The sequence below is a fragment of the Penicillium coprophilum genome, assembly GCF_028826855.1.
Source record: "Penicillium coprophilum strain IBT 35676 chromosome Unknown utg000004l_segment0_segment0, whole genome shotgun sequence".
Taxonomy (NCBI): domain Eukaryota; kingdom Fungi; phylum Ascomycota; class Eurotiomycetes; order Eurotiales; family Aspergillaceae; genus Penicillium; species Penicillium coprophilum.
Window position 1 is genome coordinate 5,957,456 of NW_026622723.1, and position 15,100 is coordinate 5,972,555.

The 15,100-nt window shown below is 47.1% G+C and overlaps 6 protein-coding genes across 6 annotated transcripts; 3 read left to right on the forward strand and 3 right to left on the reverse strand.

The window, feature by feature from the left end:
* Positions 1-967: 967 nt before the first annotated feature.
* Positions 968-2,430, reverse strand: N7500_006679 (Major facilitator superfamily domain general substrate transporter; the record flags this gene model as incomplete). Its single annotated transcript, XM_056677823.1, has 2 exons — positions 968-1,846; positions 1,900-2,430. The coding sequence occupies 2 exons, from the start codon at positions 2,428-2,430 to the stop codon at positions 968-970; spliced, it is 1,410 nt and encodes a 469-aa protein (XP_056532823.1).
* A 1,873-nt stretch (positions 2,431-4,303) lies between these two features.
* Positions 4,304-5,662, forward strand: N7500_006680 (Lipopolysaccharide-modifying protein; the record flags this gene model as incomplete). Its single annotated transcript, XM_056677824.1, has 2 exons — positions 4,304-4,678; positions 4,757-5,662. 2 exons carry the CDS (start codon positions 4,304-4,306, stop codon positions 5,660-5,662), a joined length of 1,281 nt encoding a protein of 426 aa, XP_056532824.1.
* Positions 5,663-7,521: 1,859 nt separating this feature from the next.
* Positions 7,522-8,025, reverse strand: N7500_006681 (uncharacterized protein; the record flags this gene model as incomplete). Its single annotated transcript, XM_056677825.1, has 1 exon — positions 7,522-8,025. The coding sequence occupies one exon, from the start codon at positions 8,023-8,025 to the stop codon at positions 7,522-7,524; it is 504 nt and encodes a 167-aa protein (XP_056532825.1).
* A 1,033-nt stretch (positions 8,026-9,058) lies between these two features.
* Positions 9,059-9,829, forward strand: N7500_006682 (bZIP transcription factor; the record flags this gene model as incomplete). The annotated part of the gene is made up of 1 exon (XM_056677826.1): positions 9,059-9,829. The coding sequence occupies one exon, from the start codon at positions 9,059-9,061 to the stop codon at positions 9,827-9,829; it is 771 nt and encodes a 256-aa protein (XP_056532826.1).
* Positions 9,830-11,122: 1,293 nt separating this feature from the next.
* On the reverse strand, positions 11,123-12,380 carry N7500_006683 (NAD-dependent epimerase/dehydratase family protein; the record flags this gene model as incomplete). Its single annotated transcript, XM_056677827.1, has 4 exons — positions 11,123-11,267; positions 11,331-12,030; positions 12,099-12,283; positions 12,337-12,380. 4 exons carry the CDS (start codon positions 12,378-12,380, stop codon positions 11,123-11,125), a joined length of 1,074 nt encoding a protein of 357 aa, XP_056532827.1.
* Positions 12,381-12,941: 561 nt separating this feature from the next.
* Positions 12,942-13,973, forward strand: N7500_006684 (ketopantoate reductase family protein; the record flags this gene model as incomplete). Its single annotated transcript, XM_056677828.1, has 1 exon — positions 12,942-13,973. One exon carries the CDS (start codon positions 12,942-12,944, stop codon positions 13,971-13,973), a length of 1,032 nt encoding a protein of 343 aa, XP_056532828.1.
* Positions 13,974-15,100: the final 1,127 nt, after the last annotated feature.

Consider the following 15,100-nt stretch of genomic DNA (forward strand, 5'->3'; position numbering starts at 1 on the left):
TGCTGTGAGGTACTGCGTGACTGACGGTACTAAGCTAAGCCTGTTTAGGCAGAAAATTTACTTAAATAGGCAGTTCAACCTCTCTTGGCACGCAATTGAAGGTTTACTCCTGCCAAGAGCTGCCAAGAGCTTTTGGCTTGCTTAGATTTTGCGTGACTTGTCAAGGCCTAGATATAGGTGAACTAGCTGCCTATAGTTTGTATAGTAGCCGATAGACTTATAAAACTACTGACTTGGTAGAAGTATAAAGCCTTTATTTAAATACTTTATATAGTGGATATAAGCTATTTAATAGTGTAGAGAAACAGAGATTAGTATACCGAGGTGTGTGAGTTTCTAGCAATCCTATACTAGTATCGCTGAGGGGGTGTGTCGGGGTATATAGACCGGTATACTGGGGATTCAATTAATCTAGGCTGCTCAGTAATTTTGAAGTAGTAATCCGCGGCTCGTAGAAATTGCTAGGAAAGCGGATGCTGCAATACAGAGATTTTAACACCATTGATTGGATCCATACATTTCATGATACCATTGTATTATACAGTGTACGCCGATGCCACTTAATCAAGGGCGGAGCCAGAGTATCGTTCCAGCAGCCAGGCGCACTTGCAGTCTTCGCGATCATCGAAATTGTCGTCCTGGATGAATACGAACCGTCCCTGGGCTGCCAGACGATTTAGATCCTGCGAGTTGCTCCCATGGAATTGTACGACCTCCGCGTCTGACATGGTGGGTGTGGTCAATCGTGTCGTTGATGAGATGGACACTGGTGGTCAATTGAACGCTGGGGAGGTTTATGATGTACCGAGCAGGCTGGTACGAAAGATCTCAATCCCGCCAGACCACTGTAAGATCGTGTTCATATTATGCGCTGATTGATAGTTCGCTGCCGCCACGCTAGTCTCCTCCTCTTCACCAGATGTTGTCGTTGCAGGAGGATGCGGTGCTCGGAGCCCTTGCCGAGGCATCAAGCTTTTACGAAGAGATGCCAACCAGAAACTCTTCCCCTCAGCCATATCAAAAAAAGTGTTGCGACCATGAAGTTCATGCCACTGAATAAGGCCGCAAAACGGAAAGAGCCTCCATCTGTCCCTGCAATTACACCAGCAATCGGAGGGCTCGTAAGGGTACCAATGCCCGCAATAGCAAGAGCCAACCCAATTCGAAACCCAATCTCCTGGGGTGGATAGAGAGTCATTACAAGAGGCGGTGTCAAGCCAATGGTGGTGCCAGATCCGATACCAAACAAAGCGGCAAAGACAATGTTGGCTGCGTTACTGCGACCTGGCAACCACAAGGCCAGAGTGATAACACCAGTGAAAAGGACCATGATGATAAGCACATTGAAACGACCATATCTGTCGGCAAGGCCATTGGGAATCGTACGTCCAAAGAAGCTCGCTCCGTTCATGATGGGAATCAGGTTGTAGGCCATAGTCATTGACATCCCGTTATGCATAGCAGACAGGACAAGGTAGTCGAATGGGACAAACAATCCCCCTAATCCCTGGTTAGCTATGTAACGATGAAACATAATGATGGGCGGCCCACAGTAAAGAAAAAAGCAGAACGCCAACAAAATCAAGAAGTTGAATTCCGTAAAAGGCCGAAGGTAGTTCGTAAGGTTGAACTCCTTGCGAGTGTGAGGCAAGTTGGAGGAGATAGTGAGCAGTGCAATGGCCCAAAGCCCAAGGATCAAGAAAGCACAGATTCGCATCGTCCATGCAAAGCCGACCTCCGAAAGAAGGTTGTTGACCATAAGGGGAAATATCACACCACCCAAACTCGAACCTGCAACGGTCAATCCTCCTGCCAAAGCGCGGCGCTTTCTAAAGTAAGTCATAGGCTGCGAAGCTTATCAGAAAATTTGCGATAAATTCCAGGAGCGATCACACAAACAGAAGTCATGGCCGGGGTGAAAATGAGCGATGTGCCGGTTCCTGAGCAAATTGACTGTGCCAAGTAGAATTGGTAGTATTTGCTAGACAAGCTGGTCATCATGAGGCCAAACACATGCATCAATCCACCGATACAGATCGGCAATCGTGGTCCAAAGTTGTCGAATAGATATCCAGAAAACGGTGACATAAACAGCATAAAGAAGACTAGATTGAAATAAGCTTGTTGTTGCACGGCCGGTTGGGGAAGAAGGCTCTCACATTCGGACGAAGTGATCCAGGACACCTCCGAGCTGCTATAGGCCTTCAACTGATGGATCTCATATTCAGCCTGGAACAAGGAAATACAGTTGACCCATCCAAATGAGATGAAAAGACCTAGGGAGCCTCCGAGTAGCGATAGGTAGGCTTTTGTGCCTCCTTCAGGTGCTGCTGGTGGGCCAGATACTTGAGGCTTGGGCTCCGTAGCACTCGATGGTCTTGACGAGGGTGGACTGCACTTCTCGAGCTCAGCGATGCGGTCGTCGTGCATAGCTATTGTAGGGTTTGTAGTAGGGCGCGCAAAAGATAGTTATGCTTGTGACGTCGATTAGAATTACGAGTCCGATTCTAAGGAATATAGACAGTACTATATACCTCTGGCACGAGGCTACATCCTGCATATGAAAAGAGGTCGGACATACATGCTTTTGCTAGCAATACCCGACGCCGAGGAAAAGATCGGACGTCCGATGCTGTTCGTTGGTGATATACGAAAAGGCGCTGCTGCACACCCGAGGCCGAGTCCGCGGCCGAGCTATCAAAAGAAGCCGACCCTGATCGGCCTCGGAGCTCCGGGGGCTTAAATTTTTCTAGCTATAGACATTCGTCGCCCACCTGCGAGGTTTAAAAGAATCATTCAACAACAAATTATGGACCATCTTACTCGCCGATCCAGTCGATCTCATGCCAGACAAGTCTTTGCTCGATCCAACTTTCCGTTGCGAACATACAGACCCAGAAGAGGGATGGCGCTTCTCAAGATCGGTCTGTTCGGTACCGCAATGCTCCGCTACATTTCGTCTCTTGCTCCTATAGGATTGATCCGCTCTTGCATTAATTCCAATTCGCTAATGCTGCGATTAGAATTTGGCCGTTGTGGAATCGTGTTATTGAATCAACCCGGAGGCGGGCCGCACAGCAATATATCCCTAAGTCCAAGAAAGCCTAACTTTTCTTATGAGAACAGTAAGCAATTATAAAATAGTCTCGGTTATTGAACCGCTAGACCAAAAGGGTGACTGGGCTTTGCTCGCTTTGGGAGGTAACATACTATTGGCACAGCGATTTTACTGCTGGCACAGCGCTAATTCCGGATTTGGATTAGTCTATCATGGCACCCATATTTCAATACGAGTGCAGTTTATTATGGTATCGCCACAGTATAAAGCACAGCCCCTGAGTCACCTTAGCCATAGAGTACTTCTACGATCGCTGCATGATTAGCCCTAATCAATTGATTAATTCAATCCACCGAGTCCATGCCTCCATTAAATCACATGACTGATATAAGCGGAACTTTTGTACTTGGCTTCGGGCTTGGTGGTGATAAACCCCAATTTCCCGATGTCGTGCTCTTTTTTGCTGAACTGATTTGAACTCGGGTAGGGGCGTAGGTAGAGCAGTAAGCCCAGGATGAATAGTATACACGTCGCGAGAACCAGGTGCTGGCGGATCCGCGCGAAATTCATCATTTTAGTCGGGCTCTGATGACGGTTCAGGTCGTGGTTACAGTTGTCAGGGGGAAACCCATGGGGGATGTGATCTAGCATAAAGCGTGCTGGATAACCTTGAGTGCGAGACAGGGCGGTGTGGGCGTGGGCGGCAGAGATGAGAAAGGCGGTCTGAAAGTGGAGATTGACGAGTTACTCGTAGCGAAGATCACAGAAGCTGGCGACTGTTGTACGGAATGTCCTCTCGGCCCGGGCCGCCGGAATAATGATAACAAACCAAAAGTGATTCGGTTCGACTTGGATGAAATGTTAATACATCAGAGGTTTTGAAAAGCACCTCCATGTGTGTAGAGTACAAAGACATACGCTTCATACTAACCTAAAGGCTTGGCAAAAGATCGTATCATCTGGTCATCTAGGGCCTCCTGGATCTGGGTGATCATCATGCGAGTCATTCGAATAGTGGGTATATCTCCTGTCCCATGCATTTGGCCCCCACGTAGCCGCGCTCGGGTACAGATCCCCTTTCTTGGACAACTAAACGTTAATTACAATACATTACAGCCATATTATCTATGTTGTATTTAAAAAAATGATGGACGCTAACTGCGGTTCCGTCTGTCGCCAGTTGGGCCGAGTTCACAACACTGCTGATTGCGCTCCCTTCATCTTCTTTCACGATAGCGCCAATTCATGGAGTGGTGCAGTCGGTATTCAGAAGCCTTCTTGGCTACTGCGAAACGTCGCACTACCCTTATCATAACAGGCTTCCTCTTTCTGGCGGCTTTCGTCTGGTACCAACAACCAGTCACTGTGCACAACGTGGGCAGTAATGTGTCTGGACGAAAGTTACATTATAGTGGCCTATTCAACGGGACATGGGACTACCAAAGGGACAAAGATAATTTATTGTTTGACCAAGAGGAATGCGAGCAAGCATTTCCAGCGCTTTTCGATGAAATTGAACGAGCAAAACGCGACCGCCAATCTCGTCCAATTACCTTGAAAGAAATAAACTCAATCACCCCAAAGAATGGGTATGTTCGAGCCATGATTTACGACCAACAAGTGAGTTAAATGGGTCTCTGTTCAGTTGTCGCCTTCTTGGATGACAGAAGTCATTCTAACTCTAGACCTTTGCAACAGCTTTACGTGATTGCCACGGAAGGTCACATCTATTCTCGTGAAATTGCTACGCTCCATTCTTTGCACCGAGCCATCATATCGTCGCCTGAAAAACTGCCCAATATTGAATTCGCTTTCAACTCAGATGATCGGATCGAATCGGTTGCTCTTTGGGGGTATGCTCGCCAGGAGGAGGACACGAATATTTGGCTTATCCCCGATTTTGGGTATTGGTCCTGGCCGGAGACCAAAGCCGGTTCAATGAAGGAAGTCGAGTTGAAGGCCGAATGGGCTGAAGAGGCGGAGGGCTTATCATGGTCCAACAAAACCCAGAAGATCCTATGGCGGGGCGCAACCATGGGTTTGGAATTGCGAGAGAAACTCATAAAAGTGGCAGCTAATCAACCATGGCCCGACGTAAAGGCTTTGAACTGGAAAGACCATGACAGCATGACACATGACCTCAAGTCAATGTCCGAGCACTGCGAGTACAAATATTTGGCTCATACTGAAGGCAATTCATATTCCGGTCGGCTGAAATACTTGCAAAGCTGCAGAAGCGTGATTGTAGCCCATGAGATGGCCTGGATTCAACATCAACATCCACTTATGCAGTCCTCAGGTCCTGATCAAAACTTTGTTACGGTCAAGCGTGATTTCTCGGACCTTCAGGCCAAGATAGCATGGCTGCAAACACATGACGAGGATGCCCAGCGTATAGCGAACAACAACGTCAAAACGTTTCGCGAGCATTATCTTACCCAAGCGGCCGAGGTTTGTTATTGGCGTCGGCTGATTGAGAAATGGGCTGAAGTCAGCGATTTTGAGCCGGAGTTTTTCAGAATGGAAAAAGGAAAGAAGGTTTGGAGAGGTCTTCCAGTGGAATCGTTTCTTCTGGAGAGAAGGTTGGATTGGGATCCTTACTGAATAGATTTCGGTGACATGTCGGCATAACTCTTTTTGCTTTTCTTTCACAAGCCATGGCAGTAGATTCGAACTTACCAACAAGGGGCCAGAATTTAGCGCCAAGGGACGTTCTATGTGACACATATAATGCGATAAAGTACGCTCAAATACATTCCAACTCCGTTTATCCATGAAATGTAGAAATATGACCAAAGTTATAAGCTTGACTTGCTACCTGATAGCACCTAATTTATGTCAAACGGAATTGAAGAAGGCTCAATCCAGTTGCTAGCTTTCCTTACAGTCGGATAACCTACCTTTTTGTCTTAGTGAATTACGTGCTTGCGGTGAAAAACTTCGGGCTGAGCACATTGTTCTACGACGATATGAATTGATTGGCGAATAAATGCAGAAAAATGATGGACTCTCTATCGGCGAGACTTTGATACACCTCCAGAAGGCCGAGATATTGTAGCGCACAAAAGAGTCTAAAGGAGCTCAAAGGCCTCTTGTCCCCGCAATCCCTGGATGGAAATCTATGCTGCATCAGGCTGCTTTTGAGTTTTTCTCACTGGAAGAGCTAGCCATTCATATAGACTCCAGCCAGCCGCAATCCGGTCTTGTATTTGATACATACAAGATAGCGGCCGATCTGTCTGATCGACCTCTCTCTGTTCTATTTCTGTTCTTGGTCATCTTCTACCTGCTCGATGTTTGAGTACAACACAACTTGCAAGCGAGACAACGAAAACTGCATCCAGTTGGATTCTGTTATGCCCTATCGAAACCAATGCATATCTTCTCCACGTGTTGCTCTATGTTAAAATACAACGGACGGACTCATTGGCATTGCACCTCGATTACGATAAGTCAAGCAGAACTTTGTCACTTTTCGTATATCCCTCCTTTTGTCTTTAGATGCTTCACAATAATGGAGCAATCTATTCATTTGCCAGTATTGAAGGACCCTGTGCTTGAATTGGAAAAGAACGAATGATTTCCTGTCGATATATAATGAAGTATAAAAGCGGAGGAAGGAGCACAGCTATACGATAAAAGACGTTGTGCACAAATGTGTTTGGGATGAACTTTGGACACGTTGAGATGGGGAATATCTATCATGTGAATTTCCATCTACCGGTATCGGAGGAGCTGAGCTCTTAATTTCGAATATCTGGGTTCCCTCGCGTAAGACATTATTTTCCACGGCCAAACTATAAATAGTGTAATGTGCCCCGAAACTGTCGCGCCACCTATGGAATTAAAGAGGGATAGCCTAATGATTTCAGGTAGGTCTCTATCTGGTGGGATCAGTGCGCCAGTCGCACGGCTGTTAGCTTATTTCTCGCACAGCGCGTATCAAACATCTCTTATTGGTGAGTGGGACGTGATGGAAGATCATAAGGAGCCACAGTTGGTCCGCTAAAGCGCAGGCCGAAAATGGCGTTGATTGGAAAAATGAATCAATCGTGCTGGAGACGAATTGCCCAGATTAATTCTCCTTTGATTCGGAGAAGCAATAGACTGGCGCACTTCCTAGTTGAGTCACGTACCCTAGGCTATCTTGACCAAGATTTCTGTTCGTCTGCTTGACCTCCTCTTTTTGCCCGCCCTTTCACATTTTTGGATATACCTAAGATCTTGACGAAACATGATATTGTTGAGCTTCATTAGTACACCTATGGCTTGCCTATAGGGAGCCAAGGACGGTGGCTCTGCACTTCTATACAATAACTATCCTTTTCGGATTTTCTTTTTTAGATTTTATCCTCTAGCCAATCTACGGGGTTGTCCTAAATTCGCGAATTTTATGGAAGGCCCCATAAAGATAAATTCATTTACTTAATAAGCAATAAATACAATGGTCTGACTCTAGATGGTTAGAATTTTAATCTCTTAGCGACACGCTCCGATCGTTTGATAGGTGGAAGTAATAAAAACCCACTTTCCACGAGAGAAGCTTCCTTAGTCTCTTTTGGAACAAGACCTGCTTGACGTAGAACGAGATTTGTATCCGGCCCGCCTCTATATTTCGGCCTGGTTGAACTAACAGCATTGTCGTCAACCTTGTGAGTAGAAGAGCCAGCGTTGGCCTGGCATTCATTTTTTTGTTTCGTTGAGATAATATCATTGTCGAACTCAGAGGTAGTAGTCCCAGTATTGCCCTCATCTTCCGGCTTGGTTGTAATATCATCAATCTCGTCAGCCGTGGGGGTAGAAAAGCCAACATAAGCTTGGTTTTCATCTTTCGGCTCGTTTGAGATGGTTTCATAGGCATTGGGGGTCGAAGGAGCGAAATTGGCCTGATCCTTAGATTTGTCGAACTTAAGGACAAGGAATCTTGCACCAAGACAATGTACGTCTTTTGGAATAGACTCAAACATTCCAGTGTCCGTGGAGACAGAGGCAGAAAGAATCAAATGTGTGAGATCTATCTTCTCTATAAGCCCGGTATCTGCTTGATCCCGGCATTCATCCATATCAACCTAGCTCTGTACCTCTCTTTCGAGCTTGATAAGAGACTCAACAGTGCCTTGAGCCCACCCAGGCGGGCCATGAACGCTGCACTCAAGACCTTCGCATTCGAGGAGGAAGTAATTCGACAGCGAGCCAAGAGGGTCCGAGTTATCGATACCTATAAGATTACTGTTGGTTTTACAGCCTGGATCAATTCTTGACCGGTAAGTGACCATATCTTTGAAGGTCAGGATGAAACTCCAATCGATTATATCTTGAATACATGAATTCAAGATATAATGGACTAAAAGTTGATAATCTTATTTATTCGCGTGAAGTGCAAATCGCTGTGTATATTATATCTGCAATCGCTTTACTGTATTCACAAGGATGGAGGCTATGTGCAGATGCTAAGACACCGATCGTTTCAAAGATGAACCCTGGCCCAATGATACTCTAAAGCGAACTCAGTTGAAAGGGGTTAGTGCAGTGGTCGCTCAGCAGAGTATGATTCTCACCCCAGCTCACCCTATTCTCACCCGGGCGGCACCCCCCGCACTACTTGCTGTAGTTTAGTCACACACCGGTGAGTTAGTAGTTGGGTGGGTGACCACCGGCGAATCCTCACTGTTGTATGTTTTTGTCTCTTTAATTGTTTTGGATGTCTGTCTATTCCGGTGTATCAGACTTCCAGCAGTACCTGGATATAAGTGGTGCTTCATCAACTGAGAGATGAGAGATTGTTTTGTAAAGGTTTACATATGTTTCTTGAATATTGGGGCGCTTAGCTCGTATCCATGGATGTGAATTACCTTCATCGCATGGGACTTGGTTAGTCATCGACCGCAAAAACCTCCTCCACCAACACTTTCCACCTCCCGATTACAACTAGCCCTGTCACCAGGCTTCTGGATCTCTTGACTATCTATGATCAATTCTACGAAATGTAATCACCAAAGAATGAACTCAGCGGCCAAGGAAAAGAAGCGGGCAGCCGATCGCGAAGCTCAACGCGTCAATCGCGCCCGCACCAAGGCCTACATAACGCAATTGGAGCAAACCATCCAGGACCTGACAGGACCCAACCCGCCGGACAACCTGGGCCAAAACCTAGCCCAGCAGCAAAGGAAAATTCACCATCTAGAGGATACATTACGCAAGATAGACATCCTCGCTCAGAGCGCAGCCACCGGCTTTCTCCCGTCTTCCGTTTCAGATCACCTATCGGTTCATCCTCCTTATCCCAGTCAAGCGGCGAGTGAGACTGAACCGCTGGCTAGTGGACTCGTTGAAAATCTCAGCTCAACAACTACATGCAACTTTTTTGACTTTGATTTGACCTGCTCCGATCGGGAGAGAAACTATCTAGCGGTACTAGGAAACGCTATGATCATGATCCAGGAATATTCCTTTACATTAGCGGGGAGCATGATGTTGTTATCCACACTTGATGACGATAATTTCTGCATCCGGGCAGTCGTAGACGGCTGGAAAAACACCACTGATCGGTTCGGGGCCGATGTCATATGGGATCTTATCCAAGCGATAGACAAGGGCCTTTACTATCGTGCAGACCCTGTGACACGAATTGCCTTGCTCCGGATCATGAGATCCCTCATGCTGGTCCGTTTCTGGCCTTTTACGCAATTCCTCCTCTTTACTGACTTGCCTCAAGCAAAGGTTAGGTATCATCTACAATACGTCATCTATTCCGCAGTATATGTCTGCTAGGTAAGCCCGACATTAACCTTTGGTTTAGATAATAAAACAGACGCCAGCCAGCCTTTTTACTAACATTTTCTTTGTTGTCCTGAAGCCCAACACAGACAAGTATTATCCATCAACCTTTCCTCGACTTTTTCCCCTGGTAAGCACTAGTAATACTAATTTAACCCTTACCTTTTTTCTAATCAATTCCATTCCTACACGTCCTTGCAGGCCTGAATTTCGTGACCAGTGGATTGTTGAAGGTACTGAATACGCCAACGAACTCTGTGCGGCTTCATTTAGCGCCCGTATACGGTTCCAGTGGCCATTTGAACTTCGCGATGTGTTTCACAAGCAAGTCTTGACCGGTTCCTTATCATTCTCAACTGAGTTTGAGAAAAGTTACCACGACTTGGCTAGCTGGCGACTTGATCCAGAATGCGCAGAGAACTATGAGCTGACCGATGACTATTGAACGCTCCCGAGAGCAAGTCCGCTATCATCGCTAATATTGCTGCTATTAGACGATCAGGATCCGTGGGGCTTGATTTTCTTAGCGCTGGGGAATGGACAACCTGTTTTCGAATATGATTCGCTACTCAAAGAGCTGATCTGCGGAGGAGCGCCAGCTATCTGCCGAACGGCTTAACAAACAGAAATCTACGAGGGGTTCCTGCAGAGCCAACAGACCTACTGATATAACTACGCACGGGAGCTGCCATTTGTAGTTAGTACATGCCTAGACGTGCTGTTTCCGTCACGACGATATTACGTGCGCGATATGTAGAATAGCCAAATATGTCGCGGTAGACCACACAGAGCTAAGCAGCTTCTGTAGGGCTTTGAGGAGAGAAGCTATAAACGTCTTTTACGGCGTGTGGGGTCTGCTAGGGCGCTGAACCGAAGTGAGAGTGGTAAAGCAAGAATTGCCTCACGCTTCAGAGGTCCCAGGTAGTGCTGGACTTTGCCGAGGCGTCATAGCGGTTTAGCAGGAACGCGCCACAAGGGAAGCCTAGTAATGGGAGCGGTAATTAAGCCGCGAGAAACCTGACTGAGGCCCTAAATCTGTTTTTAAAAATGGAATATACCTGAACACATCTCTTTTTGGATTAGGGTGGAAGTTGCTTTCTAGAGTTGAGATTCCCAACTTGGCTTAAAAACGACTCTGTGCCTAGCGTAATGAATTCTGCTTTAGAAAGTAATTACCATTATTGCCTAAACCAATATACGTGCAAAAGGGCTCTACTGTAAGGATTGAAGATTTTATTCAGTTGACTAAAACACGATGGATAGGTAGCAACTGAGCCAAGCTCCATTTTACTTGAGGAGCTTTGGAAGCTCCCTTTCGCGTGGGGGATTCTTGATGAATGCGCTCACTTCGGTGTGGAATGAAGTCTCCCAGTCCGCAGTATGTAACGGGGTCCAACCTAGCTTGCGACCGAGCACAGCCTTGCAACGAGCACTAGAATTTTGGTAAATTCATAGTCAGCGTTAGATTCCCAAAAACAAGAAAAGTGGAACGAACTTAGCCCCAAAGGAAAGCTCAGCTCTCAAGATACTGCCTAGAGCTAGCTTGTCACCGGCCTCCTGCAGAGTAATCTTCTTCACCTCTGCAGTAGGCAACACGTCAAGCTCATAGGCGGCCTTGGCTAGTAACTCTGAGAATTCGCGGTGTGAATGCTCGCCGGTCTCGCAGAAGTATATTCCCTTCCGACCGGATGGGATCTGAGAATCCGTGCAAATGTATTGGAGGAGAGTCAGATGTAGACTAGCTAAGTCTTGCACATGGACATGACTCCAGATCGTCTTTCCTTCTGATACAACGCTGACCATACCGCTTTTGATGGCATCGGCGATCATGGCAGGGAGCTGAATAGAAGAGCGGTTAAACGATCCGGTGCCCAGACCATAGACAGTAGGTGCCATCACAACATAGGTAGTAACCCCAAGGGCCTCGCCGGCCTCGACAACGGTAATATCAGTGGTCCGTTGGTAATAAGCCTCGCGGGATTCACGATACTTCTCATAGGAGAAGATATCTTCTTCGTCGTTGAACTGGTGGGTATCCGTATATCCATCCGTGTGCGGACGATCGCTCAAATTAGAGGTTCCAGAGATTTGGATGTAGTGAACAGGGCGGCTAAGTGCTGCCTTACGAGCACCTTGCCCGGTAATCAAGGCTTTTGCTGAGGAGGTATGCCAGCCGGCACCGGCGTGGATGATAACTGTAGATGGTCTGAGCGTAAGTTCCAACTGATCGGCGATCCATATCTCACGATAGTGCAAGACGTACCGTCGAAGTCCTTAGCAATCTCCTCCAGTGCCTCTGTTTCATCGAAGCTTGAGAACATCACAGGGAGAACACCGAGATTCTGGACAGTACTCGCTTGGGACTTGCTTCTCACAAGTGCTGATATTTTCAGCAGCTTAGTCCATTGATCTTGTTGTTCAAGGATTGACGACAGGACAGTGCCGCCACTATAAGGCTGAGTATTAAGCACTTCCTTGGTTGTGAAGGAGCTTGAACTTACATATATCCGGACACTCCGGTGATAAGTAACGAACGAGGTGTCATTGCAGGGAAAGACGTGTAAGGTACGAATAATGTGCTCGGGCAGGAACAACTTGAAGGAAGGGGAACAAGATATAGTGAGAGCGGCCGAAGCCTTTTCCAAATGTTTGCCGGGCCAGATGCCGATTCTGGAAACTCCATCTGATCGGCACTGGACCCGTTGATGTGGGGCCCCGCGACGTCGAAAGTGCGAGTCGCAGGTGGGTCTTGCCGAAAAGCCACAGGGTAATCTCTACTGGGCAACAAATGGAGTGCAGGAATGAATTGCAAGTACCCTAGAAAGGTACTGCCATCGTAGCTGAGTTAACGCAAACCCCCGAATCTCGTTACAAATCATGTCTCCCTACAAATCATGTGTCCCTATCGGATCGTGTTTCCCTTACAAATCCAAGAACTTTTTGGAAGGCTGTCGTCATGCCTTGATTTCGGGATCTGGTTGAGTCCGATTTTTTTCTGGGGCCTTATAAAGTGAGATGCCGCTCCCTTGAACAATTCCATTATCAAGATCGACACCAACCTCAAAAGGCTTCTTGAACATCATCCAAAGAACATCCACTCGTCACGATGGCCCTCAAAAATCAGCCTACCATTCTTATTGTCGGCGCGGGTGCTATTGGCATCATGCTGGGATACCATCTCAGTCTTGCGGGAGCTGATTTGACATACCTTGTGCGTCCTCATCATGCACAACGTCTCAGTCGTCCTCAGATTCTATACAGCTATCACGACAAAACCTCGATTGAATTCAAGGGCTATAGCTTTGTCACCGAACCAGCGCAAATTGGCCACTCGGACTATGACTATGTTCTCATCACGCCAGATGCCGCGACTTTGATGGCTCCCCTGGGCGCAGCCCTAGTCAAAACGATCGGAGAGGTCTTCAAAGGAGAGCATGCAAAAATCATTTTGGCAGGCACCTTCCACAACTTCAAGAATTGGTTCGCGGCGACGTCTGGACTTCCAGAAGACCGGCTTGCATGCATCATAGTTCCAATCGCCATCCATGAAACCAAGACCAAACTCAAAACTCATGGCTATGTCGACATGGAACAGTTCGACAAAGCCGATTATGCTTACGCAAGGCTCAATCCCGACATTACTCTACAAATTGAGGACGTGCCCGCATTTGCTGATTTTGTGAGCCTGTACAATACTTGTGGAGTTGGGCGCTGTGTCACTGCGCCTGCGGCCCAGATGGCTGCTCATTTGCTACCTATTTTTGCACTCCTCATACCACTGGAGTTGCTCGGCTGGCCCTCGATGAAAGACCTCGACAGAAACAGTGACCTTTGGCGTCTTGGTATTGCTGCAGTGAAGGAACTTCGTGGCTTGAGTCTCTACGGCGAAGCCGGCCGACAGGCAGTGGATGCAACAAACGAGGACTCCCTTGTCAAGGATTTCTCAGCTATGGAGCAAACGGCACTTCCGCTCGACCAAGCAGATTTCAATCGTTATCACCATGGGGGAAAGGTTAGCAAGCAGGATCAGGACCACGTCAGAGCTTGTATCGAATATGCGGAAGCCGATGGGAAGCCGCTCACTGCCGCACCTGAGTTACTGCGGCGCTTAGAGGAAAAGCTAGGCAGGTCGGCATAGTGAGTTCAGCGAATGAATGAATGGAAGATGGATGAAGGGTGGAAGGATGGAAGGATGGAAGGATGGAAGGATGGAAGGATGGATGATTACATTAACGCCAACCTCCCGCGAAGCGATATGTAACACATCACTGCGAGGAATTTACATTTTGACTCCCGTGAATGTAGACCGCATCCTGAACTTACGTACTCTTGCAGCGAAGAAAGCCGTTGAATCAAATGATAGAGACGTGGTAGTGAGTCTATGAGAGTATTCGGCTGTATAATTCTGAATCGGGAACCCCGGAAGATGCAGAGCGGCTGATTCCGCACTATATTTTGATGCCTAGGTTCTTGCTTCGATTAAATACAGTATCATGTTCAAGGAAGATTTCAGCCGCGAACTTTGTCTTTCCAATCTTAGCATACTTTCTAAGTTGACGATAAGATCGATCCAATATATCTACGCATATATGTACCTATAGTTTGTATCTAACAATATGGTGCTTCCACATATTCTCCTGGAAATGTTACAAATCTCGAAGCTCGGAGGTCACAGCCAATGGAGGAGCAACCGAGAGCCAATCAACACACAGGCGCTTTGCATTAGCATTATCACGGGCAGATTCCATCTTCCCGGCATACCCTCGAGAAGATCACCAGAAAAGACCTCCAGCTAAGCGTAGGGGCCGTCAGATTCGCTTACATGATTGAACGGCGGGCAAGTTTGCGCCGAACACAATCACGAATTTACTAGCATCAAGACTGCAGATGGTGGATTTTCCCGGTCTTTGCAATCGAGAGCATCCGAGAGTCCTTCCTTGGATCACGCAGTTCAAGTTGGCAGGTAGGATTATCACCGTTGAAGAAGTGCAAGTCATCCCCCTAAGGTGGAAGAGGGGAGTCTATTAATATCGTTGTCTGTTAGCTACTACCGGGTGTGGTACAGAGTGTCGAGTAGAAAGAGCTGTCGCTGCTGCCAGGTTGACTATCATGATAAGCAGGTTCATTATTGGCCTGCAGGTACAGTAGGAAAGTAATGCAAGTCACTACTTGCAAGGAGATTGTCACTTGGACATGTGAGTGGTAGAGGAGAGTGGCAGGTAGCCAAATTCGCGAGGCCTTCTAGCTCCAGTGTTCAGACTTGTT